The sequence below is a fragment of the Lucilia sericata genome, unplaced genomic scaffold (assembly GCF_015586225.1).
Source record: "Lucilia sericata isolate MDLA Ls3-8-SP2 unplaced genomic scaffold, ASM1558622v1 Contig000224F_arrow, whole genome shotgun sequence".
In the NCBI taxonomy this organism is placed as follows: domain Eukaryota; kingdom Metazoa; phylum Arthropoda; class Insecta; order Diptera; family Calliphoridae; genus Lucilia; species Lucilia sericata.
In genome coordinates, this window is record NW_023994251.1 from 400,185 (window position 1) to 426,490 (window position 26,306).

Consider the following 26,306-nt stretch of genomic DNA (forward strand, 5'->3'; position numbering starts at 1 on the left):
TGAACATTTTTCCGACATGAATATTTTAGATTTTCTTTTTATTCATTTTACTCTCTATTTTATTCATAGCAATTTGTAAATGAATTTATATGAATAAAAATACAATGGAAACAATTAAATAAAAATATTTTACAAGACCAGAAAATAAGCAAAGAAAACTGATATAAAAATTTTTATGAGAATTTATTTGGTGTAAACATAAAAAAAAAATCCTAAAACTATTATTTCAGCAAATTTGAATTTATTTGTAAATTGTAGATTTTTGTGATGAAAGCAAAGTAAATATAAACAGAAAATACCTTGGACCATAATAGTCTAGTTTATAGTCTGTCCTATAGTCTATAGTCTGAATTATAGTCTAGTCTAGTCTATAGTCTGAATTATAGTCTAGTCTATAGTCTGAATTATAGTCTAGTCTATAGTCTGAATTATAGTCTAGTCTATAATCTGGACTATAGTGTAGTATATAGTCTGGAATATAGTCTAGCCTACAATCTGGAATATAGTCAGGTTTACAGTCTACCCTATAATAAACCCCAAAATAGCCTATAGTGTAGTGAACTGTCTATAGTCTGGACTATAGTCAAGTCTATAGTCTGGACTATAGTCAAGTCTGTAGTCTGGACTATAGTCAAGTCTATAGTCTGGACTATTGTCAAGTCTATAGTCTGGACTATAGACAAGTCTACAGTCTGGACTATAGTCAAGTCTGTAGTCTGGACTCTTAGTCAAATCTATAGTCAGGAATATAGTCAAGTCTATAGTCTGGACTATAGTCAAGTCTATAGTCTGGACTATTGTCAAGTCTATAGTCTGGACTATAGACAAGTCTACAGTCTGGACTATAGTCAAGTCTATAGTCAGGTCTACAGTCTGGACTATAGTCTACATTGTAGTATACGCTATAGCTGGACTATAGTCTAGGGTATAGCCTGGTCTATAGTCTAGGCTATAATCTGGACTATAGTATAATCTATAATGTGGACTATAGTCTAGTCAATAGTCTGGACCGAAGTTTACTCTACAGTCTGGACTATAGTCAAGTCTATAGTCTTGACTATAGTATTCTCTATAGTCTGAACTATAGTCTACTCTAAAGTCTGGACTGTAGTCTACTATATAGTCTGGATTGTAGTCTACTATATAGCCTAGACTATAGTCTACTTTATAGTCTGGACTATAGTCTACTCTATAGTCTGGACTATAGTCTACTCTATAGTCTGGACTATAGTCTGTTCTATAGTCTGGACTATAGTATACCCCATAGTCTGGACTATAGTCTACTCTATAGTAAGAATTATAGTCTACTCCATAGTCTGGACTATAGTCTACTCTGTAGTCTGGACTATAGTCTACTCTATAGTCTGGACTATAGTCTACTCTATAGTCTGGACTGTAATCTACTCTATAGTTTGGACTATAATATACTCTATAGTCTGTGCTATAGTCTGCTCTATAGTCGAGTACTCTATAGTCTGGACTATAATCTATTCTTAAGTCTGGACTATAGTCTCTACAGTCTGGACTATGGTCTACTCTATAGTCTGGACTCTTTAGTATGATTCTCTGTAATCTGGACTATAATCTACTCTATTGTCTGGACTATAGTCACTCTATTGCCTGGGCTAGAGTCTACTCTATAGTCTGGACTATAGTCTGGTCTAAAGTCTACTCTATAGTTTGGTCTATAGTCTAGTATATAATCTAGTTTACCCTATTGTCTTGACTATAGTTTACTCTATTGTCTGGACTTTAGTCAAGTCTGTAAACTGGATTATAGTCTACTCTGTAGTCTAGTCTATAGTCTTGCCTGTAATTTAATCTATATAGTCTAGTCTAAAGTCTGGACTATAATCTAGTCTGGGCTATAGTCTAGTATATAATCTGGACTGCCGTATAGTATCTGGCCTATAGTTTAGTCTATAGTATGAACTATTGTCTACTTTATGGTTAAAACTATAATTTACTCTAAAGTTTTGACTATAGGCTTCTCTATAGTTTGGACTATGGTCTAGTCTATAGACGTCTAGTACATAATGTCATATAGGGTCTGGTCTTTATACGTAATAAGTATTTAATTGAGTTAAAAGATTTGCTTGTTTTCTTATCCCTTGAACTTGCTTGTGACTTTCTTTTGTGTTATTTTCATATCATGCTTGATATTCTTGGAAATTCTATAAAATTTCCTTGAATTTAGTCATACTTCAACTCACAGAAATTGTTATTTATTTTTCGCTTAAAAAAACAAAATATGACATTTTTAACATCTGCTTGAAATATACATAAAAAACAAAATTAACACAGATTTATAAAAAATATATTTTTGTTTTATAAATTTTGTATATTTTGGATAATTTTTACTACCGAAAAATCACACCCACTAATAAAGATTTAGCAGATGATTTAAAAAAAAAATTTCATAAAAAGAAACACTAAGAAGCAAAATAAAAATATAATTCATCAGCTTTAGCACAAATGTCAAAATAAAAAAGAAATCATAAGAATAAACAATTATTTGAAAGAGCAAAAAATTTTCAAAACAAATTTCAAAACCTTTACTATCTAACGGCACTAGATCAAAGTGTGTGCTCTTTAAAGGTATTTTAACAAAATTCTTACAAAATTTTTGCTCTTGAACTTTTAACAAATTCTTACAACAGGTGCAGTTATCTATGTATGCTCAAACTACACTCTCACTTGTGTATTGTCACTAAATTTTATTTAATTTTATTACAAAATAAAATTTTCAATTTCAAATAATGTTTTTTTTTTTAGGTTTTTAAAAATAAACAAAGAATACCAGAATACATTTTTTAAAAAAGGCATATTAAAAAAGAAAAATAAATAAAATAAAATTAATGGCATTGTAATGACATTAACCTTGAGTTAATAAATTCAAAAATAGTATTAAAAAAAATTAAACAAATTTTCAAACAACAAAAAAGCCAAACACACACCCATGATACAACAACAAACACTTCGAAAAAGATATGGCGCTAAAAGATATAATATTTGATTAAAATTTGTTGATACACAAAGAGACAATTTAATAAAAAATAATAAAATTAACTAAATAGATAAATAAAGCAATAATTTGATTGTGTATCTTGGGGTATATTAATGAAAAATAATAACATTAAAAAAAACATTTGTATGTTTTTTTTTTACAAATTTTTTAAATTTAATTTCGACAAAAAGCAAACAAAACTAATTAAAAGTTTTAATTGAATTTAATCAGGCGGCAAACAAAGTAATAAACAAACAAAAATAACGATATAAAAATGTTAACGTTTAGAAAAAATTCTATAGCTATAGTCCAGACTATAATCTATACTATAGTCCATATAGTCTATGATAGTCCAGACTATAGACTAGACCATAGTGCCGACTATAGCCCAGACTATTGAGTAGACTTTAGTCCTAGCTATAATCCAAACTATTATCCAGACTATAGACTGGAATATAGTCAAGACTATAGACTAGACTATTCCAGACTATAAACTAGAAATTAGTCCGGACTATAATGTAAGCTATAGACTAGCTTATAGTCCGGCTATAGGCCAGACTATAGTCCAGACTATGGACCAGACTATAGAAGACACTATATTACAGACTATAGAATAGACTTTAGACAAGACTATACCCCAGAATATAGACTAGACAATAGTCCCGACTATTCCACTTTAGTTTTAACCATAGTCCAGACTATTGACTAGACTATAGTCCAGACTATAGACTAGACTTTAGTGCAGACTATAGACTAGACTTTAGGCCTGACTATGATCTAAACTATAGCACAGACTTTAATCTAAAATATAGTCCAGACTATACTGCAGACTATCGACTTGACTATAGACTAAACTGTAGACTATAGTCCAAACTATAGACTTGACTATAGTCCAGACTATAGACTAGACTATAGTCCGGACTATGGACTAGACTATAGTCCAGACTATAGACTAGACTAGACTATAGTCCAGACTATATTCCAGACTATATTCCAGACTATAGACAAGTCTATAAACTAGACTATAGACTAGACTATTGTCCAGACTATATACTAGACTATAGTCCAGACTATATACTAGACTATAGTCCAGACTATAAACAAGACTATAGTCCAGACTATAGACAAGACTATGGTACAGACTATAGACTATACTACAGTCCAAACTACAGACTAGACTACCGTCCAAACTATAGACTATACTACAGTCCAAGCTATAGACTAGACTATAGACAAGACCATAGTTCAGACTATAAACTAGACTATAGCCCGGACTAAAGACTAGACTATAGTCCAGACTATATACTAGACTATAGTCCAGACTATAGACAAGACTACAGTCCAGACTATAGACAAGACTATAGTCCAGACTATAGTCCAGACTATAGACTAGACTATAGACAAGACTATAGTCCAGACTATAGTCCAGACTATAGACTAGACTATAGTCTAGACTAGACTATAGTCTAGACTATAGACTAGACTATAGTCCAGACTATAGACTTGACTATAGTCCAGACTATAGACTATAGTCCAGACTATAGACTATAGTCCAGACTATAGACTATAGTCCAGACTATAGACTAGACTATAGTCCAAACTATAGACTAGACCAGCGGTTCCCACAGATTTTTACTTCGCGGACCCCTTGAAGAGCTTATTTAATTTCGCGGACCCCCATACATATTTTTTTCCCGTACATTGAGAATATATAATATTTCAGATAGGTTTTCAATTGCATGTTTTGAAGATAGAATGACTTCTTTGTTGATATGTTAACATGATGTTTAATTTTAAGATCGTGAGATCTTTCAAGTTCATTTTTCTTCAAGGTAGCGAAAAGGTTTCTTTATCAAATATTGTCACATGTGCTTAAGGAGTCACGTTTCAAAAATTTGTTGCGATTGCAAAGGGTGAACTGAGTAAGAAAGTTGGACTTCTTCTATGTTGTTGCGGAATGCGTTATCCGCATAATATATGATTTGAACTCTTTGTTAAAGTAGTGTGAATTTGGAACTTAAATTTGAATTTTAAAATACCAACGAATTATTTTACTTCATGGTTTTTGGCTGCATATTTACGCGAAACGCTATGGATTTTCTGATGTTAGTTTAATAATATGTATTGGTCGACAAAATCAAGTTAAAATCTGTGTATCACGACGGATTGTAATATTTATAAAGAGTCACCTCTGTTTTGGAAATATATAATTGTTGTCCTTTCAAACGAGAACACTTTTGCTTACAATTTGATAAACTTAAATCTGTAATAAGCTTGTCTTTGAATTGAACTTCATACTCCGGAATACCAGTATCCCTAATTTAATTGTAAGGCAGAGTATTATTTGTTTGAAATAAAAACCATTATTTCAGTACATATACAGGAAATAAAAATTACAAATCACGCAGTACTTTACTTTATAAAAGTTATACAATAAATTTGTAGGGCCTAGCTTCTTCCTGATAAACAACCGAAAAAATAAAATTCAAAAAGTCACCAAAAAATTTGGGATTATTGCACAAAAATTGGATATATTTGTACATACATATAAAAGCAGAATATTGTTTATTCATGGTTTTTTTCGTTCGTCTTCGCGGACCCCCTAGGATTTTACTACGGACCACTAGGGGTCCGCGGACCCCCATTTGGGAACCGTTGGACTAGACTATAGTCCAGACTATAGACTAGACTATAGTCCATACTATAGACTAGACTATAGTCCAGACTATAGACCAGACTATAGTCCAGATTATAGACTAGACTATAGTCCAGACTATAGACTAGACTATAGTCCAGCCTATAGACTAGACTATAGTCCAGACTGTAGACTAGACTATAGTCCAGACTATAGACTAGACTATAGTCCAGCCTATAGACTAGACTTTAGTCCAGACTATAGACTAGACTATAGTCCAGACTGTAGACTAGACTATAGTCCAGACTATAGACTAGACTATAGGCCAGACTATAGACTAGACTATAGTCCAGACTATAGACTAGACTATAGGCCAGACTGTAGACTAGACTATAGGCCAGACTGTAGACTAGACTATAGGCCAGACTATAGAGAAAACTATAGTTCAGACTATAGACAAGACTATAGACAAGACTATAGACAAGACTATAGTCCAGACTATAGACAAGACTATAGTCCAGACTATAGACAAGACTATCGTTCAGACTATAGACAAGACTATCGTCCAGACTATAGACAAGACTATAGTCCAGACTATAGACAAGACTATAGTCCAGACTATAGACAAGACTATAGTCCAGACTATAGACCAGACTATAATTCAGACTTTAGTCCAGGCTATAGAATAGACTATTGACTAGACTTTAGTCCAGACTATAATCTAAACTATAGTCTAGACTATAAGCTGGACTTTATTCCAGACTATAGACTAGGCTTTAGTCCAGGCTATAATCTAATGTTTTTAATTAATGTTTTTCTATTTTTTATATAAATATACTACATTTGTTTCTTAAAAACAAAAGTATAAGAAACAAAAGTGTACTTCGGATTTTTGTATGAATGTAAAAAAAATGTTTTAATTAAAACTTCTATTAAAATCCCGAGTGTAGGTGCAAACATTTAAATTTCGTTTACACGTTTTTTTTATTCTGGTTTATTTTTAAACAAAAAATACACAGCTTTCGATCAAACGTTTCTCAAAATTTTATACGAAAATTCAAATTTTGTTTTTTAAGCGGAAACGAGAGAACAAGCAAATTAAGAATTGAAGAAATCTTAGGTAAAACAAGTAAGACAGTTATAGTCGGCTATGACGAATCTTATATATTGTATATCCATTACCATAGTTATAAAAATGTGTTTTATCAAAAAAAATTATTGTTTTGCATTTTCCTAACAAATGACGTCTTTTCTTTATTTAAAAATTTGAAAATTATAATTTTATTTTCCTCAAGTGCCAAAAACTTTTAAAGATCAATCAAATTTATAGCTGCATTAAGTTAATTTTTTCCGAAAAATTTAATTAAATAAATTTATTTCAATTAAAATGCAAAATAATTAAAAAAAAAGGGGTAAAATTTATCCCAGATTTTAGTATTAAAATTTTAATAACTTAAAAATTCATTAAAAATGTTTTGCTGCATTTAAACGGAAATTCCCCGCTAATTCAAAATAATTTCAAAAACTTTTCAAAAATTTTCATTAAAAAAACAACAACAGCTAAAATTTACAAGTACAATTTAGGAAAAAAAAACGAAAACCAAAAAGTTTATTTTTATTTTTTGTATCTTTTTAAAATACAAACAATTTCCGAAATATAACCAAATAAAAGAACAACAATGTTTACAGATGAATACAGAAATGACAAATAAATAAATATATATTTAAATATAGTATATAAAATTAATATAAAATTTAAAACAACCATGACATTGGCTAGTGAGTGTTTTTATTAAAAAAAAAGCAAAAGGGGTGAAGGGTAACACTTTAGAAGTGTGTATTTTTTTTTCGCAAAAAGCAACATTTCCAACCCAGCACCCAAATGTGTCAAAAAGTATTTTGAAATTTTTTGAAAAATTTTCTCGTTGCTTAACGAATGACGTGTATTTTTTCGGTGTCCAAAAAAAAAACTTTCAGAACTGTTGACTAAACATTATATGACAGATGAGCAAATGAGTGTTATTAACATGTTTGAGCGTATAATGGACACTTCAACTACAAAACAATTGAATTTTAAAACTATTTTTATATATAAATATTTCTTTTTTCTATATCGAAGATTTTAAGAAACGCATTTTCAATGAATTATAACTAATGGATTTCAATTGAAATATATATATCTACACTTATTTCAAAAAACGATATATGTACATATCACTCATTCACTAAGAAAATATAGTCTGTTTTATACTCTAGTCTATAACTATTTTATACTCTACTCTAGTCTTTAGTCAAGTCTATAGTCTAGTCTATAAACTAGTCTATAGTCTAGCCTATAGCCTGGACCAGAGCCTTATCTATAAGCTGGTCTATAGTCTATAATATAGTCTTGATTATAGTCTAGTCTATCGTTCGGTATATATTCTAGTCTGTTGTCTGGACTATGGTTTATATTATAGTCTGGATTAAAGTGTAGTCTGTTTTCTGGTCTAAAGTCTAGTCTATATTCTAGTTTACAGTCTGGACTATATGCTAGTTTACAGTCTAGACTATAGTTTAGATTATAGTCTGTACAAAAGTCTAGTCTATAGTCTGGACTATAGGCTAGTCTATAGTCTGGACTATAGTTTAGGTTATAGTCTATAGTCTAGTCTATAGTCTGGACTATAGTCTAGTCTATAGTCTGGACTATAGTTTAGAATATAGTCTATAGTTTAAACTATGGTTCAGATTATACTCTATAGTCTAGTCTTTAGTCTAATCTATAGTCTAGTCTATAGTCTAATCTATAATCTAGTCTATAGTCTACTCTATAGTCTACTCTATAGTCTAATCTATAGTTTAGTCTTAGTCTAGTCTATGGTCTAATCTATAGTCTAGTCTATAGTATAGTCTATTGTCTAGTCTATAGTCTAGTCTATAGTCTAGTCTATAGTCTAGTCTATAGTCTAGTCTATAGTCTAGTCTATAGTCTAGTCTATAGTCTAGTCTATAGTCTAGTCTATAGTCTAGTCTATAGTCTAGTCTATAGTCTAGTCTATAGTCTAGTCTATAGTCTAGTCTATAGTCTAGTCTATAGTCTAGTCTATAGTCTAGTCTATAGTCTAGTCTATAGTCTAGTCTATAGTCTAGTCTATAGTCTAGTCTATAGTCTAGTCTATAGTCTAGTCTATAGTCTAGTCTATAGTCTAGTCTATAGTCTAGTCTATAGTCTAGTCTATAGTCTAGTCTATAGTCTAGTCTATAGTCTAGTCTATAGTCTAGTCTATAGTCTAGTCTATAGTCTAGTCTATAGTCTAGTCTATAGTCTAGTCTATAGTCTAGTCTATAGTCTAGTCTATAGTCTAGTCTATAGTCTAGTCTATAGTCTAGTCTATAGTCTAGTCTATAGTCTAGTCTATAGTCTAGTCTATAGTCTAGTCTATAGTCTAGTCTATAGTCTAGTCTATAGTCTAGTCTATAGTCTAGTCTATAGTCTAGTCTATAGTCTAGTCTATAGTCTAGTCTATAGTCTAGTCTATAGTCTAGTCTATAGTCTATCTAGTCTAGTCTATAGTCTAGTCTATAGTCTAGTCTATAGTCTAGTCTATAGTCTAGTCTATAGTCTAGTCTATAGTCTAGTCTATAGTCTAGTCTATAGTCTAGTCTATAGTCTAGTCTATAGTCTAGTCTATAGTCTAGTCTATAGTCTAGTCTATAGTCTAGTCTATAGTCTAGTCTATAGTCTAGTCTATAGTCTAGTCTATAGTCTAGTCTATAGTCTAGTCTATAGTCTAGTCTATAGTCTAGTCTATAGTCTAGTCTATAGTCTAGTCTATAGTCTAGTCTATAGTCTAGTCTATAGTCTAGTCTATAGTCTAGTCTATAGTCTAGTCTATAGTCTAGTCTATAGTCTAGTCTATAGTCTAGTCTATAGTCTAGTCTATAGTCTAGTCTATAGTCTAGTCTATAGTCTAGTCTATAGTCTAGTCTATAGTCTAGTCTATAGTCTAGTCTATAGTCTAGTCTATAGTCTAGTCTATAGTCTAGTCTATAGTCTAGTCTATAGTCTAGTCTATAGTCTAGTCTATAGTCTAGTCTATAGTCTAGTCTATAGTCTAGTCTATAGTCTAGTCTAGTCTATAGTCTAGTCTATAGTCTAGTCTATAGTCTAGTCTATAGTCTAGTCTATAGTCTAGTCTATAGTCTAGTCTATAGTCTAGTCTATAGTCTAGTCTATAGTCTAGTCTATAGTCTAGTCTATAGTCTAGTCTATAGTCTAGTCTATAGTCTAGTCTATAGTCTAGTCTATAGTCTAGTCTATAGTCTAGTCTATAGTCTAGTCTATAGTCTAGTCTATAGTCTAGTCTATAGTCTAGTCTATAGTCTAGTCTATAGTCTAGTCTATAGTCTAGTCTATAGTCTAGTCTATAGTCTAGTCTATAGTCTAGTCTATAGTCTAGTCTATAGTCTAGTCTATAGTCTAATCTATAGTCTAGTCTATAGTCTAGTCTATAGTCTAGTCTATAGTCTAGTCTATAGTCTAGTCTATAGTCTAGTCTATAGTCTAGTCTATAGTCTAGTCTATAGTCTAGTCTATAGTCTAGTCTATAGTCTAGTCTATAGTCTAGTCTAGTCTATAGTCTAGTCTATAGTCTAGTCTATAGTCTAGTCTATAGTCTAGTCTATAGTCTAGTCTATAGTCTAGTCTATAGTCTAGTCTATAGTCTAGTCTATAGTCTAGTCTATAGTCTAGTCTATAGTCTAGTCTATAGTCTAGTCTATAGTCTAGTCTATAGTCTAGTCTATAGTCTAGTCTATAGTCTAGTCTAGTCTAGTCTAGTCTAGTCTATAATCTAATCTATAGTCTAGTCTATTGTTTAGTTTATTTTCTTGCCTGTAGTCTAGTCTATAGTCTAGTCTATTGTTTATATATAGTCTAATCCATAGTCTAATGTATAGTGTAGTCTATAGTCTGTAATTGCCGTAAAATCTGTGTAAAATTGAAAATTTTACATGTTTATCGTAATTTTTATGAAAATTTTTATTCTTGACATTATGTAAACAATGTAAATTAAGTGCAATTTACATAAAATCTGTGTATATTTAACGTGTTCGTTGATTTTTTGTAATTTCTATGAAAATTTGAATTTTTGACATTATGTAAACATTGTATGTAAACTATGTGTAATTTACATAAAATCTGTGTAAAATTCTTGGCATTATGTAAACAATGTAAATTTCGTGTAATTTACATAAAATCTGTGTAAAATTAAACTTTTTATTGGGTTTTTTTGCGATGTCTAAGAAATTCGGAGTACTTTACATAATGTAAACAATGTAAATTTCATGTAAATTACATAAAATCTTTATAAAATTAAAGATTTTATTTAGGTTTTTTGTAATTTGTATGAATATTTCGATTATTTACATAATGTAAACAATGTAAATTATAAGTAATTTACGTTAAATCTATGTAAAATTAATGTTTTTATTTAGTTTTTGTAATTTATAGGATAATCTTAAGTGTTGACATTAGGTAAACAATGTAAATTTACATTGCATTTGAAGATTTTGTGAACAAATTTATTGTTTACCTCAATCAATGTAAGTTTATGGAATTTATATTGTATTTTTTTTGCAATTATTTTCTTTAATGGAAAATTTACCCATTTGGAAATTTTGAAAAATTTATTTAAACTTATGCACACTCCCCCCTCTAACAATAATTCAAATTAAGTTGTTTTTATCACAAATCCACTGTAAGCTTTTTATATGTTATTGTTAAATCTTAAATAATATTTAATGGTTTGAACAAAAAAAAAACTTACCTCTTCCAACCTGCTGCCACTGCTTCCCTACATAAAACCGAATACACCCCAAGGTATGTATAGAGTAGATGACTGATGATGATTATTATATGATTAAGTAGCACTCGTAAATACTTGTACTTATTCAATTTAATAAAAAAAAACACACACAAACAATTTCTTAAAAGATTTAAGGAAAAAAATTGAAAATTTAATTTCAAAACTGGCTTCACTAATTGACTTTATTAGTCTGCATTAATTTTTTTTTATATTTTTTAAAATATTTATGTTAATTTGTAGAACTAGTTGTGATTAATCATTGTTGGGAGATAATTATGTTTAAATTACAAATGCATTTTATACACAAAATAAAAATTTACATAATTTTTTTTTTTTAATTTATATATTTGAAAACAATTTTTAAATAATTATGATGATGTTGTTGTTTTTTTCATAATTTTGCTGTTTTTAATTTTTTTGTCAGAAAACTACAAAATTTTGGCACTTATTCTAAATTTTTTTTTTCTTTTAAGTTATTTATTTATTTCAATATTTTTTTTGCTATTTTTTATAAATTTATGTTAAATTTTTTTTCTTTATTTATTTTTTTTTTTTTTTTTTTCAAATAATTTTTAAATTTTTTTAATTAAAATTTTCTCCATTTTGCGTTGTCGTTTTAGTTTACCGTGTGTTTTTTTAGGAAGACGTTAGTATTATTAGACCGTTTACTGAAGACTGAGTGTATAATTTTCAAAAAGATCATTAAGAAGATCTGTTAATATCAATGATAAAAACAAATTTATACACAAATCCCTAAAGTATAAAGAGAAAAAGCTTTTTTATCAGCAATCTCTTAAATACATTTCTCTCTCTCAATTCCTCTTTGTTATGCAAAACACAATCATAACGTTAGGCGACAAAGAAAAACAATGTACAACAAATTTAGTATAATTTACATAAAATCTATGTAAAATTACCAATTTAAATTACCAATTTTTCCTAAATTTTTTGAAAATCATGTCAAGAATTCACATGATGTAAACAATGTAATGATAGTGTAAACTATATAAAATCAAAACAAAATTACTTATTTTACAAGTTTTTCTCAATTTTGATGAAAATCGGAATTGTTGACATAATGTAAACAATGTAAAATGTGAGTAAACTATATAAAAGCAACTTAAATTTACACATTTTACAAGTTCTTCGCAATTTTGGTGATAATCTGAATTCTTGACATTATGTAAACAATGTAAATTTTGTATTATTTACATAAAATCTATGTAAAATTAAAGAATTGTTGACATAATGTAAACAGTGTAAAGTTTGAGTAAATTATATGAAATCTGGGTAAAATTTCTTAAATTACAAGTTTTTTCTCAATTTTTATGAAAATCTAAATTCTTGACATTATGTAAACAATGTAAAATGTGAGTAAACTATATAAAAACTAGGTAAAATTACATATTTTACAAGTCCTTCGCAATTTCGATGATAATCTGAATTCTTGACATTATGTAAACAATGTAAATTTAGTATTATTTACATAAAATCTATGTAAAATTAAAGAATTGTTGACATAATGTAAACAGTGTAAAGTTTGAGTAAATTATATGAAATCGAGGTAAAATTTCTTAAATTACAAGTTTTTTTTCTCAATTTTTATGAAAATCTAAATTCTTGACATTATGTAAACAATGTAAATTTGGTGTAAACTTTATGAAATCAAGGTAAAATGACGTATTATACATATTTTTCTCATTTTTTATGAAAATCTGAATTTTTTACATTATGTAAGCAATGTAAATTTTGTGTAAACTTTATGAAATCCAGGTTAAGTTACACGTTTTACATGTTTTTCTCAATTTTTATGAAAATCTAAATTCTTTACATTATGTAAACAATGTAAATTTGGTGTAAACTTTATGAAATCAAGGTAAAATTACACATTTTACTTGTTTTCCTCAATTTTTTTGAAAATCTAAATTCTTGACATTATGTAAACAATGTAAATTTTGTTTAAACTTTATGAAATCAAGGTAAAATGACTTATAATACATATTTTTCTCAATTTTTAGATAAATCTGCATTCTTTACTTTATGTAAACCATGTAAATTTTGTGTAAACTTTATGAATTAAATGCAAAATTTCATATTTTACAAGTTTTTCTCTAATTTTATGAAAATATGAATTCTTGACATTATGTAAACAATGTAAATTTTGTGTAAACATTATAAAATCAAGGTAAAATGACGTATTATACATATTTTTCTCAATTTTTATGAAAATCCGAATTTTTTACATTATGTAAACAATGTACATTCTGTGTAAACTTTATGAAATCAAGGTAAAATTACATATTTTACATTTTTTTCTCAAAATTTATGAAAATCTAAATTCTTGACATTATGTAAACAATGTAAATTTCGTGTAAACTTTATAAAATCAAGGTAAAATTTCTTATTTTACTAGTTTTTCTCAATTTTTATGAAAATCTGAAGTGTTGACACAATGTAAAGTTTTTAAAATCAAGCTAAAATTACACATTATACAAGTTTTTCTCAATTTTTATGAAAATCTAAATTCTTGACATTATGTAAACAATGTAAATTTGTTGTAAAATACAGTAAATTTTCATGTAATTTAAAGCTTTAAAAATTTATTGAAATTTTTATAAAATTTATAAGCCTTTACCTGATGTAAACAATGTAAAGTTCGTGTAATTTTAATAAAAGTTGTGTAATTTGACAAAATTTTGAACTTCAACAACATGAAAATGGTTTTCAATAACAATTTTAAACCAAATTTTTCTTCAATTCCCCTTATTTCTTTTTCGGATCTTTGGGCTTTTTATCTTTATCTTTCGCCTCCGTTTTGGGTTTAGCAGCTGGAGCCGGTTTTTTAGCTAAATCTTTAGTTTGTTCTTTAGCTTGTTTTGCATTTTTAGCTTCATCATTTTTAACTTCCCCTTTCTTCTGTTGCTCCTTTAAATCATCTTTTTTCTTATCCGCCTCAGTTAAGGGTTTTGCCTCGGTTTTTGCTTCTGGCTTGGGTAATTCTTTTATTTCCGATTTGGGTGTAGCCTTCACCGTACCCGGGGGTATTAGGCGTATTCCTACATTAGTATGTTTTAAATCGCGCCATATAATATTTCTAATTTTGCCCTCTAAATTTTGAGCATAAACATCAGTGGCCAATTCAGCAGGATCCGTTTCTTTTTCTAGTCTAACTTGTTTGACGATCTCATCTATTTCGGTTTTAATGGTATCATCGATTTTCTATAAGGGAGAGGAATACTTTAGACTAGACCAAAGACTAGACAATAGACTTCACTATATACTAAACTATAGACTAGACTATGGAATAGATTATAGACTAGACTATATACTAGACTTTAGACTAGACTATAGACTAGACTATAGACAAGACTATAGACTAGACTATAGACTAGACTAAAGACTAGACTATAGACTGGACTATAGACTAGACTATAGACTAGACTATAGACTAGACTATAGACTAGACTATAGACTAGACTATAGACTAGACTATAGACTAGACATAGACTAGACTATAGACTAGACTATAGACTAGACTATAGACTAGACTATACTATAGACTAGACTATAGACTAGACTATAGACTAGACTATAAACTAGACTATAGACTAGACTATAGACTAGACTATAGACTAGACTATAGACTAGACTATAGACTAGACTATAGACTAGACTATAGACTAGACTATAGACTAGACTATAGACTAGACTATAGACTAGACTATAGACTAGACTATAGACTAGACTATAGACTAGACTATAGACTAGACTATAGACTAGACTATAGACTAGACTACTATAGACTAGACTATAGACTAGACTATAGACTAGACTATAGACTAGACTATAGACTAGACTATAGACTAGACTATAGACTAGACTATAGACTAGACTATAGACTAGACTATAGACTAGACTATAGACTAGACTATAGACTAGACTATAGACTAGACTATAGACTAGACTATAGACTAGACTATAGACTAGACTATAGACTAGAACTATAGACTAGACTATAGACTAGACTATAGACTAGACTATAGACTAGACTATAGACTAGACTATAGACTAGAACTATAGACTAGACTATAGACTAGACTATAGACTAGACTATAGACTAGACTATAGACTAGACTATAGACTAGACTATAGACTAGACTATAGACTAGACTATAGACTAGACTATAGACTAGACTATAGACTAGACTAGACTATAGACTAGACTATAGACTAGACTATAGACTAGACTATAGACTAGACTAACTAGACTATAGACTAGACTATAGACTAGACTATAGACTAGACTACAGACTAGACTATATACTAGACTATAGACTAGACTATAGACTAGATTATAGACTAGACTATAGACTAGACTATATACTAGACTATAGACTAGACTATAGACTAGACTATAGACTAGACTATAGACTAGACTATAGATTAGATTATAGACTAGACTATAGACTAGACTATAGACTAGACTATAGACTAGACTATAGACTAGACTATAGACTAGACTATAGACTAGACTATAGACTAGACTATAGACTAGACTATAGACTACATTATAGACTACACTATAGACTAGACTATAGACCACACTATAGACCACACTATAGACTACATATAAACTAGACTATAGGCATGATTATAGATTATAGTCCAACCTATAATCCAGAATATATACAAGACTATAGTTCACATTATATACTCCTCTTTAACTCACCTTAAACTCTTCTTCCTTTATCAATTTATGCTTCAAACACAAATCCCTAAACGTAGTTATCGGATCATATTTCTCACGCATGATTTGAACTTCTTCCCTCTTACGATAACTAGTACCCGGATCAGACATTGAATGACCATGATAACGATAAGTTTCTAATTCCATGACTATAGGACCACATGAACGAGCATGATTTATAACAAATTCCGCAGCACTACGTACAGCCAAAACATCGTTACCATTAACCCAGAGTCCCGGTATATAATCACCTCTAGTATAATAATCTGTACTGCAAGAAGATCTTTTCATAGACGTACCCATGCCATATTTATTATTTTCACAAACAAAAACCACCGGTAATTTCCACAGACAGGCTATATTGAATACTTCATGCAGCTGTCCCTGGTTGGCAGCACCATCACCATAGCAGGCGAAATTAACACCTCCGTCACAATTATAGGCATGAGCAAAAGCTATTCCCGCCCCTAAAGGGGTTTGAGCTCCTACTATACCATTGCCTCCGAAAAAGTTAGGGGCGTAAGTATGCATAGAGCCTCCCTTGCCTCGACTGCAGCCTGTTTGTTTTTGGCACAGTTCCGCTATAATGTTATATATAGAAACACCCATCAGCCAGGTCCAGCCATGTGAACGATATGAAGTGATAATGGTGTCTTGAGATCTCATAGAAGATTTAATGCCTGTTTTCAGATGCAAACAAGACAGATTAGAATTTTTATTTCTGTTTAACACTTTTTTCCCCCTTACCCACACAACAGGCCTCTTGACCCACATATAAATGACAAAATCCTCTTATTAACTTTTCCTTATACAAATTACCACAAGCATTTTCCATTCTTCTTATAGTTTGCATTTCTTGGTACAATTTTAAGGCCAGTTGTTGGCTCAAACATATAGAGGAACAGGGCTCTTTTTCCAAATTGTATAATTTAAAGCTCTGGCGCGATTTATTTTAATAATTAACAGATTCTGTTTAAATTTTATGAAAAATTTATATTTTACCCACATTTTCCAATTGTATAGTAACACTGGGTCCTGAATCCTTTATATTATTTCCCTCACTGGCGTTCTTTTTACAAAAATGTTCCAAAAAGGAGAAACAGCGACGGGGTATCTTTTGGTTTAATAGTCTTAATGAAAGAGGTTTAAAAGAAAACATATTTCCGTATTTTTAAGAAAAATTGTGAAAATATTAAAAATTTTGTTGAATTTTGTAAGAAATCAGAAAAATATTTTGTCAAAATTTTAGGAATAAACAAAATTGCCAGGTTGGAAATATTTTTTGGTAGAACAGCAAGTTGCCATTGAAAAACAAATTAGGTTCTGATCATAGACTTGATTAGATCATAGAATTCTGAATTACATTCTAGTCTATGTATGGACTAATAGTCTGGTCTGAAGTCTAGTATATGGTCCATTCTAAAGTCTAGTCTAAAGACTAGTCTATAGTCTAGCCTATAGTCTAGTCTATAATCTAGTCTATAGTATAATATATAGTCTAGACTATAGTCTAGTCTATAGTATAATCTTTAGTCTAGTCTATAGTCTAGTGTATAGTCTAGTATATAGTCTAGTCTATAGTCTAGTCTATAGTATAGTCTATAGTCTAGTCTATAGTCTAGTCTATAGTCTAGTCTATAGTCTAGTCTATAGTCTAGTCTATAGTCTAGTCTATAGTCTAGTCTATAGTCTAGTCTATAGTCTAGTCTATAGTCTAGTCTATAGTCTAGTCTATAGTCTAGTCTGTAGTCTAGTCTATAGTATAATCTATAGTCTAATCTATAGCATAATCTTTAGTCTAGTCTATAGTCTAGTCTATAGTCTAGTCTATAGTCTAGTCTATAGTCTAGTCTATAGTCTAGTCTATAGTCTAGTCTATAGTCTAGTCTATAGTCTAGTCTATAGTCTAGTCTATAGTCTAGTCTATAGTCTAGTCTATAGTCTAGTCTATAGTCTAGTCTAGTCTAGTCTAGTCTAGTCTATAGTCTAGTCTATAGTCTAGTCTATAGTCTAGTCTATAGTCTAGTCTATAGTCTAGTCTATAGTCTAGTCTATAGTCTAGTCTATAGTCTAGTCTATAGTCTAGTCTATAGTCTAGTCTATAGTCTAGTCTATAGTCTAGTCTTTAGTCTAGTCTTTAGTCTAGTCTAGTCTAGTTATAGTCTAGTCTATAGTCTAGTCTATAGTCTAGTCTATAGTCTAGTCTATAGTCTAGTCTATAGTCTAGTCTTTAGTCTAGTCTATAGTCTAGTTTATAGTCTAGTCTATAGTCTAGTCTATAGTCTAGTCTATAGTCTAGTCTATAGTCTAGTCTATAGTCTAGTCTATAGTCTAGTCTATAGTCTAGTCTATAGTCTAGTCTATAGTCTAGTCTATAGTCTAGTCTATAGTCTAGTCTAGTTAGTCTATAGTCTAGTCTATAGTCTAGTCTATAGTCTAGTCATAGTCTAGTCTAGTCTAGTCTAGTCTATAGTATAATCTATAGTCTAATCTATAGCATAATCTTTAGTCTAGTCTATAGTCTAGTCTATAGTCTAGTCTATAGTCTAGTCTATAGTCTAGTCTATAGTCTAGTCTATAGTCTAGTCTATAGTCTAGTCTATAGTCTAGTCTATAGTCTAGTCTATAATCTAGTCTATAGTCTAGTCTATAGTCTAGTCTATAGTCTAGTCTATAGTCTAGTCTTTAGTCTAGTCTTTAGTCTAGTCTATAGTCTAGTTTATAGTCTAGTCTATAGTCTAGTCTATAGTCTAGTCTATAGTCTAGTCTATAGTCTAGTCTTTAGTCTAGTCTATAGTCTAGTTTATAGTCTAGTCTATAGTCTAGTCTATAGTCTAGTCTATAGTCTAGTCTATAGTCTAGTCTATAGTCTAGTCTATAGTCTAGTCTATAGTCTTGTCTATAGTCTAGTCTGTAGTCTAGCCAGTAGTCTAGTCTATAGACTAGTCTATAGTCTAGTCTATAGTCTAGTCTATAGTCTAGTCTACAGTCTAGTCTATAGTCTAGTCTATAGTCTAGTCTATAGTCTAGTCTACAGTCTAGTCTATAGTCTAGTCTATAGTCTAGTTTATAGTCTAATCTAGTCTATAATCTAGTCTATAGTCTAGTCTATAGTCTAGTCTACAGTCTAGTCTATAGTCTAGTCTATAGTCTAGTTTATAGTCTAGTCTATAGTCTAGTCTATAGTCTTGTTTATAGTCTAGTCTATAGTCTTGTCTATAGTCTAGTCTATAGTCTAGTTTATAGACTAGTCTATAGTCTAGTCTATAGTCTAGTCTATAGTCTAATCTATAGTCTAGTATAGTCTGTAGTCTAGTCTATTGTCTACTCTATAGTCTAGTCTACAGTCTAGTCTACAGTCTAGTCTACAGTCTAGTCTACAGTCTAGTCTACAGTGTAGTCTACAGTCTAGTCTATAGTCTAGCCTATTGTCTAGTCTATAGTCTATTTATACTCTAGACTATAGTTATAGTCTAATAGTCTATAGTCTAGTCTATAATCTCATCATAGTACATACTCTAGTCTTTAGTAGATTCTAGTCTATGGTGTAATCTAGGCTCTAACCTAGTCTCCAGTTCATAGTCTTGCCTCTTAATTACTTTTCCGCTTAATTTTCACTTTCACTTTAAAAAAATTAATCGAAATTTTAAATTTTTATTACAATATTTTATTATGTATTTGATTCGTATTTTTATGAATTTTTCTAATTTGTATGTTAATGGTGTTTATATTCTTAAAGAAATTAACGTTTTTTTTTTTTTTTTTTTTTTGCAAAAACTAAAAATATTTACATAAAACATTATCCTTTTGTAAATAAAATTGAGATGAGTAAATTGCAGCCAATTTTTTGGTGTAAACTTTTTGCACACTTTTAACTTAAAAACAATAATAACAAAATAAAATATCAAATTTCACTTTCAATTAATATCGTTGGCTAATAAAATTTACAATATTTTTCCCTTTTTTTTTTTTTGAACACTAAAAGCTGATGAAGAATTTTTTTTAACTTAATGATTAACACCCTTATTTTCTTGAATATGTTTTAGATTGAAATCAACGGTGCCACGAATCTTGGGCTCCAAACATTGAGAGTAGACATCGGTCCACAAGCCAGAAAGAGGCAATTCAGCATCGGCTTTAGCGGCGGCAGTAGCCTCATCGATTTCCTTGCGCACCTTAGTGTCAATAGCTTTGATTTCATCGGTTGTCATGAGACCCAATTCAATAACCAAATCCTTGAAAGAGGCAATAGGATCACGTTTCTGGCGTACTTCCTGGATTTCTTCGCGAGTACGATAGCTGGTACCGGGATCAGACATAGAATGGCCGGAATAACGGTAAGTATTGGTTTCCATAACAATAGGACCATGCTTGTTGACATAGTCAATGGCAAATTCGGTGGCACTGCGTACAGCCAAAACATCCATACCATCTACCCAGATGCCGGGCAAAGCATCACCACGGGTGTAGTAGTCAGTATTGCTGGAGGCACGTTCAGCACTGGTACCCATACCGTAGTTATTGTTTTCACATACAAAAATGCAAGGCAATTTCCACAAATAGGCCATGTTATAGGCTTCAAAGACTTGACCCTGATTGGCAGCACCATCACCATACAAAGCCAAACACATGCCACCATTACCCTTGTATTGACAAGCTAAAGCGACACCGGCACCCAAGGGAACCTAAAATTTTATAATAGTATTAAATTTACAGAAGAATTAAAATTCTTTTTAATTTCATACCTGAGCTCCCACAATACCATTACCACCAAAGAAATTGGGTGAGTACATGTGCATAGAGCCACCCTTGCCGCGGGCACAGCCATTTTTACGGCCTGTCAATTCGGATAAAACTTTTACGGGGGGTACACCCATCAAATAGGTCCAGCCGTGCACACGATAGGCGGAAATAATATTATCCACATCACGCATAGCGGCCTTCATGCCTAGCAGTAGAAATTATAATATAAAAATTTGTTCAACACTTAGATTAGGAAATCGACTTACCCACAGCACAGGCTTCTTGGCCAGAGTACAAGTGACAGAAACCACGAATAATTTTTTCTTTATACAAATTACCAGCAGAGGTTTCGATACGTCTAATGGTTTGCATTTGTGTGTAGTATTTGGTGGCTTCTTCCTTGGTCAATTTGACGGTGGTTTCGGGTCCCTTGTCCAAACGATGCAATTTGAAGGGCTGAAAGGAATGTTAAAGAATTTCAAGCCAAATTATTAAGACTTAAAAAAAAATTTAAATTTGTTTCAATAGTTTTTTTTTTGGACTTTAGTTTAGATCTAATTCAGTTCTAATTCAGTTCTAGAGTTCAGTTCTAGTTCAATTCTAGTTCAGTTCTAGTTCAGTTCTAGTTCAGTTCTATTTCAGTTCTAGTTCAGTTCTAGTTCAGTTCTAGTTCAGTTCTAGTTCAGTTCTAGTTCAGTTCTAGTTCTGTTCTAGTTCAGTTCTCAGTTCTAGTTCAGTTCTAGTTCAGTTCTAGTTCAGTTCTAGTTCAGTTCTAGTTCAGTTCTAGTTCAGTTCTAGTTCAGTTCTAGTTCAGTTCTAGTTCAGTTCTAGTCAGTTCGAGTTCAGTTCTAGTTCAGTTTCTAGAGTTCAGTTCTAGTTCAATTCTAGTTCAGTTCTAGTTCAGTTCTAGTTCATTTCTAGTTCATTCTAGTTCAGTTCTAGTTCAGTTCTAGTTCAGTTCTAGTTCAGTTTCTAGTTCAGTTCTAGTTCAGTTCTAGTTTCAGTTCTAGTTCAGTTCTAGTTCAGTTCTAGTTCAGTTCTAGTTCAGTTCTAGTTCAGTTCTAGTTCAGTTCTAGTTCAGTTCTAGTTTCAGTTCTAGTTCAGTTCTAGTTCATTTCTAGTATCAGTGCTAGTTCAGTTCTAGTTCAAGTTCTAGTTCAGTTCTAGTTCGTTCGTTCAGTTCTAGTTCAGTTCTAGTGCGTTCTAAGTTCTAGCTTTCAGTTCTAGTTCAGTTCTAGTTCAGTTCTAGTTCTTCTAGTTCAGTTCTAGTTCAGTTCTAGTTCAGTTCTAGTTCAGTTCTAGTTCAGTTCTAGTTCAGTTCTAGTTCAGTTCTAGTTCAGTTCTAGTTCAGTTCTAGTTCAGTTCTAGTTCAGTTCTAGTTCAGTTCTAGTTCAGTTCTAGTTCAGTTCTAGTTCTTCTAGTTTAGGTCTAGTTCAGTTCTAGTTCAATTCTAGTTCAGTTCTAGGTCTAGTTCAGTTCTAGTTCAGTTCTAGTTCAGTTCTAGTTCAGTTCTAGTTCAGTTCTAGTTCAGTTCTAGTTCAGTTCTAGTTCAGTTCTAGTTCAGTTCTAGTTCAGTTCTAGTTCAGTTCTAGTTCAGTTCTAGTTCTTTAGTTCAGTTCTAGTTTCAGTTCTAGTTCAGTTTTAGTTCAGTTTTAGTTCAGTTCTAGTTTAGGTCTAGTTCAGTTCTAGTTCATTCTAGTTCATCTAGGTCTAGTTCAGTTCTAGTTCAGTTCTAGTTCAGTTCTAGTTCAGTTCTAGTTCAGTTCTAGTTCAGTTCTAGTTCAGTTCTAGTTCAGTTCTAGTTCAGTTCTAGTTCAGTTCTAGTTCAGTTCTAGTTCAGTTCTAGTTCAGTTCTAGTTCAGTTCTAGTTCAGTTCTAGTTTCAGTTCTAGTTCAGTTCTAGTTCAGTTCTAGTTCAGTTTAGTTCAGTTCTAGTTCAGTTCTAGTTCAGTTCTAGTTCAGTTCTAGTTCAGTTCTAGTTCAGTTCTAGTTCAGTTCTAGTTCAGTTCTAGTTCAGTTCTAGTTCAGTTCTAGTTCAGTTCTAGTTCAGTTCTAGTTCAGTTCTAGTTCAGTTCTAGTTCAGTTCTAGTTCAGTTCTAGTTCAGTTCTAGTTCAGTTCTAGTTCAGTTCTAGTTCAGTTCTAGTTCAGTTCTAGTTCAGTTCTAGTTCAGTTCTAGTTCAGTTCTAGTTCAGTTCTAGTTCAGTTCTAGTTCAGTTCTGGTTCAGTTCTGGTTCAGTTCTAGTTCAGTTCTAGTTCAGTTCTAGTTCAGTTCTAGTTCAGTTCTAGTTCAGTTCTAGTTCAGTTCTAGTTCAGTTCTAGTTCAGTTCTAGTTCAGTTCTAGTTCTGTTCTAGTTCAGTTCTAGTTCAGTTTCTAGTTCAGTTCTAGTTCAGTTCTAGTTCAGTTCTAGTTCAGTTCTAGTTCAGTTCTAGTTCAGTTCTAGTTCAGTTCTAGTTCAGTTCTAGTTCAGTTCTAGTTCAGTTCTAGTTCAGTTCTAGTTCAGTTCTAGTTCAGTTCTAGTTCAGTTCTAGTTCAGTTCTAGTTCAGTTCTAGTTCAGTTCTAGTTCAGATCTAGTTCAGTTCTAGTTCAGTTCTAGTTCAGTTCTAGTTCAGTTCTAGTTCAGTTCTAATTCAGTTCTAGTTCAGTTCTAGTTCAGTTCTAGTTCAGTTCTAGTTCAGTTCTAGTTCAGTTCTAGTTCAGTTCAGTTCTAGTTCAGTTCAGTTCTAGTTCTAATTCAGTTCTAGTTCTAATTCAGTTCTAGTTCAGCCCTAATTCAGTTCCAGTTCAGTTAATAATAATTTAAAAACCTTTATTTTAACAAATTTATGAAGAAAATTATTGTAAAACATTTAAACATTTTCAAAAAAAAATTAACCGCCAATTTTTTTATAGGCGTTCAATGACTTTTTTAATTTAACCCAAAATAAACAAATATTGACCTAGTACACTTCAACAAAACAAATGAAAAACAATAACAAAACTTAATTGAATTAAAAATCTCAAATTCTTAAAAAAAAATTAACAAAAAACGCCAAAATGTTAGACGATAAGAAAGAAAGCAAAAAATACTATTAAAGTTTTAAAAATATCCCCACCTGACTAGAGAGATAAGAAAATTGATAACATTGTTATAATTTTCTTAATTTTTTAAACCTTTACAAAGTAAAACATTTTATTTTAATTCTTTTAAGAGGTTGAAATGAAGGGGTTTCATGATTTTTAGGTTATAAACGCCTGATTAATGACGTTTTATGAAAAAATAAACAAACCCTAAACAACCGTTATATGATAAGCAAATTAGTTATTTAACTAGCAGGGAGAGGATGAACAGCCCCTTAGGGGGTAGTAGAAAAAAACAACAATAAATCTAAGCTGATATATAAACAAATGACCTTGAAGTTATATTTATAATGGTTTTTTTTACTAACAAAAACAAACTCCAGACAATAATTATAACAACAAATTCCAACAAAAAACCTTTTTCAAAATTTACAACATTTAGCTAATTGTAATTGGCAATATAAAGAAAAATTTACTAAAGAAAAATATGTCCAAGTTAAGAAAATTATGTAACCTTAAATAGAAATTTTCATTCTTACCCGTTGCACTTGCACTGTGGCTTCCGTGGCATAATTATTGGATTTTTGTGTACCGGCTACAGCAGAACTCTGGAATAAACCGAAAAATGAGCTTGATTTAGAACGTCCTTGATTGGGATTACTTAGATTTAGATGAAAACTTTTATTTTTTGGCACAACTAGTGCCTGACGAGAAGACGAACAACAACACACAACATGCAAATGTTTTTTAGTTAGTAAAAGACAACTACTACCACCTACTTTTTGCAATTGTTTAGCCACTTGGGGCAGTTGACCGACTCGTGTTAATTGACGCAACATTTTTTCACCAAATTCGATAACTTTAACGAGGTAAGGCGTTTTGTAAAGATTTTAAAATAACTTTTCAAAATAAATCGAAAATTTTCTATTCGTTTTCGTAATATTTGCTAAAATTTTCGATGTCGCGTAATCTTTACAGCCGCAGGCGAAAAACACCTCACAATAGCAGAAATAAAAATCATTCACAATTACTATAATGAAATGTCAAATCAATTAAAGCAATCACAATAATAACACATATGTTAATAGCAGTGTTGCCGGTTTCTTATTAAATCATAAAAATCGCTTTAATTTTGCTTAATTTTGAAATTGATGTTCCGATGTTTTTCGCACATATTTATCAATTACTTTTTTGCGCTTTGCCTGTGCCTCATGGTTAAGATTTTTGTCAAAAAAATGCACGATATTCCTATATGGATGAGTAATGAATCGAATTTGTGATTGGAACTCACGGTAGAACTAACTTTACCTTATTTTAGATGACCCATTTTACTGTTGCAAGTTTTTGTGTAAAAAAATCTAAAACTTAAACATTTTTTTTTAGATTTTTTGCGAATAATATTAGGAACATGTGCCACCGTTTTTAAAGTAGGAAATTACTTCAGCTTTCCTCAAGTATACAAAATTTTTAGTAATACGAGGATACGTATAATTCCTTGAGAAAAATGTGAAAAATTTAAAAAACTACAAAAAAAAAAAACGTACTCACGAATTTACCCCCATATAACTCATCAGTGGGTATTAAGCAGACCTGGGCGATTTCCATTAATTTTGCATTAACATTAAATTAAAAAAAAATTAATTTAATGTAAAAAATATTGCATTAACATTAAATTTGTAAAATTTAATGCATTAAATTTCCATTAACATTAAATATTTTTGAATTTAATGCATTAATTTTACATTAACATTAAATATTTTTGAAATTAATGCATTAATTTTGCATTAACATTAAATATATCTGAATTTAGTGCATTAATTTTACATTAACATTAAATAAGCAATAAAATTAATGCATTAAAATTCCATTAACATTAATATATATAAAAATTGATAAACATGAATAAAAATACAGCACAAAAGACCTCGATCTAACTAAATACAACTAAAATTAAATAGGTTAAAGTCCTTTCTAATAACTCCTATATTCCATTCAAACTTGTGTGTTTTAAATATGATATTTATATAAGATTCCACAGACAAAATAAACTAAAAAAGGAATATCTGGGAAGTGATACTATTCTTCTAATAAGTATTATCGTGTATAGGACTTATTCGAAAGGACTTTAACAAAATAAACTAAAAAATGAATATCTGGGAAGTGATACTATTCTTCTAATATGTATTATCGAGTATAGGACTTATTAGAAATGACTTTAACACATTCAATTTTACTTGAATTTAGTTAGACCGAGGTCTTTAGCGCT

The 26,306-nt window shown here is 30.6% G+C and overlaps 3 protein-coding genes across 5 annotated transcripts in view; all 3 read right to left on the minus strand.

The window, feature by feature from the left end:
- The window catches only part of LOC119602376, a 57,112-nt gene extending 44,946 nt beyond the window's left edge, over positions 1-12,166 (minus strand). Inside the window, exon 1 of the mRNA XM_037953871.1 lies at positions 11,453-12,166. The gene's annotated coding sequence lies outside the window, so the exon portion shown is untranslated. The remainder of the gene's footprint in view (positions 1-11,452) is intronic.
- A 1,900-nt stretch (positions 12,167-14,066) lies between these two features.
- Positions 14,067-17,468, minus strand: LOC119602384 (pyruvate dehydrogenase E1 component subunit alpha, mitochondrial-like). 2 transcript variants are annotated; one of them, XM_037953877.1, is made up of 4 exons: positions 17,245-17,468; positions 16,986-17,175; positions 16,221-16,918; positions 14,067-14,710 (listed from the first exon to the last, which is right to left on the minus strand). In XM_037953877.1, the coding sequence occupies exons 1-4, from the start codon at positions 17,395-17,397 to the stop codon at positions 14,255-14,257; spliced, it is 1,497 nt and encodes a 498-aa protein (XP_037809805.1). In that variant the 5' UTR covers positions 17,398-17,468; the 3' UTR covers positions 14,067-14,254. The 2 variants fall into 2 exon arrangements, with proteins under 2 accessions (XP_037809805.1, XP_037809806.1); XM_037953878.1 differs by having other exon boundaries at positions 14,068-14,710; positions 17,241-17,364.
- Positions 17,469-19,978: 2,510 nt separating this feature from the next.
- LOC119602352 (pyruvate dehydrogenase E1 component subunit alpha, mitochondrial-like) lies at positions 19,979-25,106 on the minus strand. Of its 2 annotated transcripts, XM_037953816.1 has the most exons (5): positions 24,820-25,102; positions 24,580-24,648; positions 21,248-21,437; positions 20,984-21,186; positions 19,979-20,923 (listed from the first exon to the last, which is right to left on the minus strand). In XM_037953816.1, exons 1-5 carry the CDS (start codon positions 24,877-24,879, stop codon positions 20,246-20,248), a joined length of 1,200 nt encoding a protein of 399 aa, XP_037809744.1. In that variant the 5' UTR covers positions 24,880-25,102; the 3' UTR covers positions 19,979-20,245. The 2 variants fall into 2 exon arrangements, with proteins under 2 accessions (XP_037809744.1, XP_037809743.1); XM_037953815.1 differs by having other exon boundaries at positions 24,580-25,106.
- Between the last annotated feature and the right edge of the window lie 1,200 nt (positions 25,107-26,306).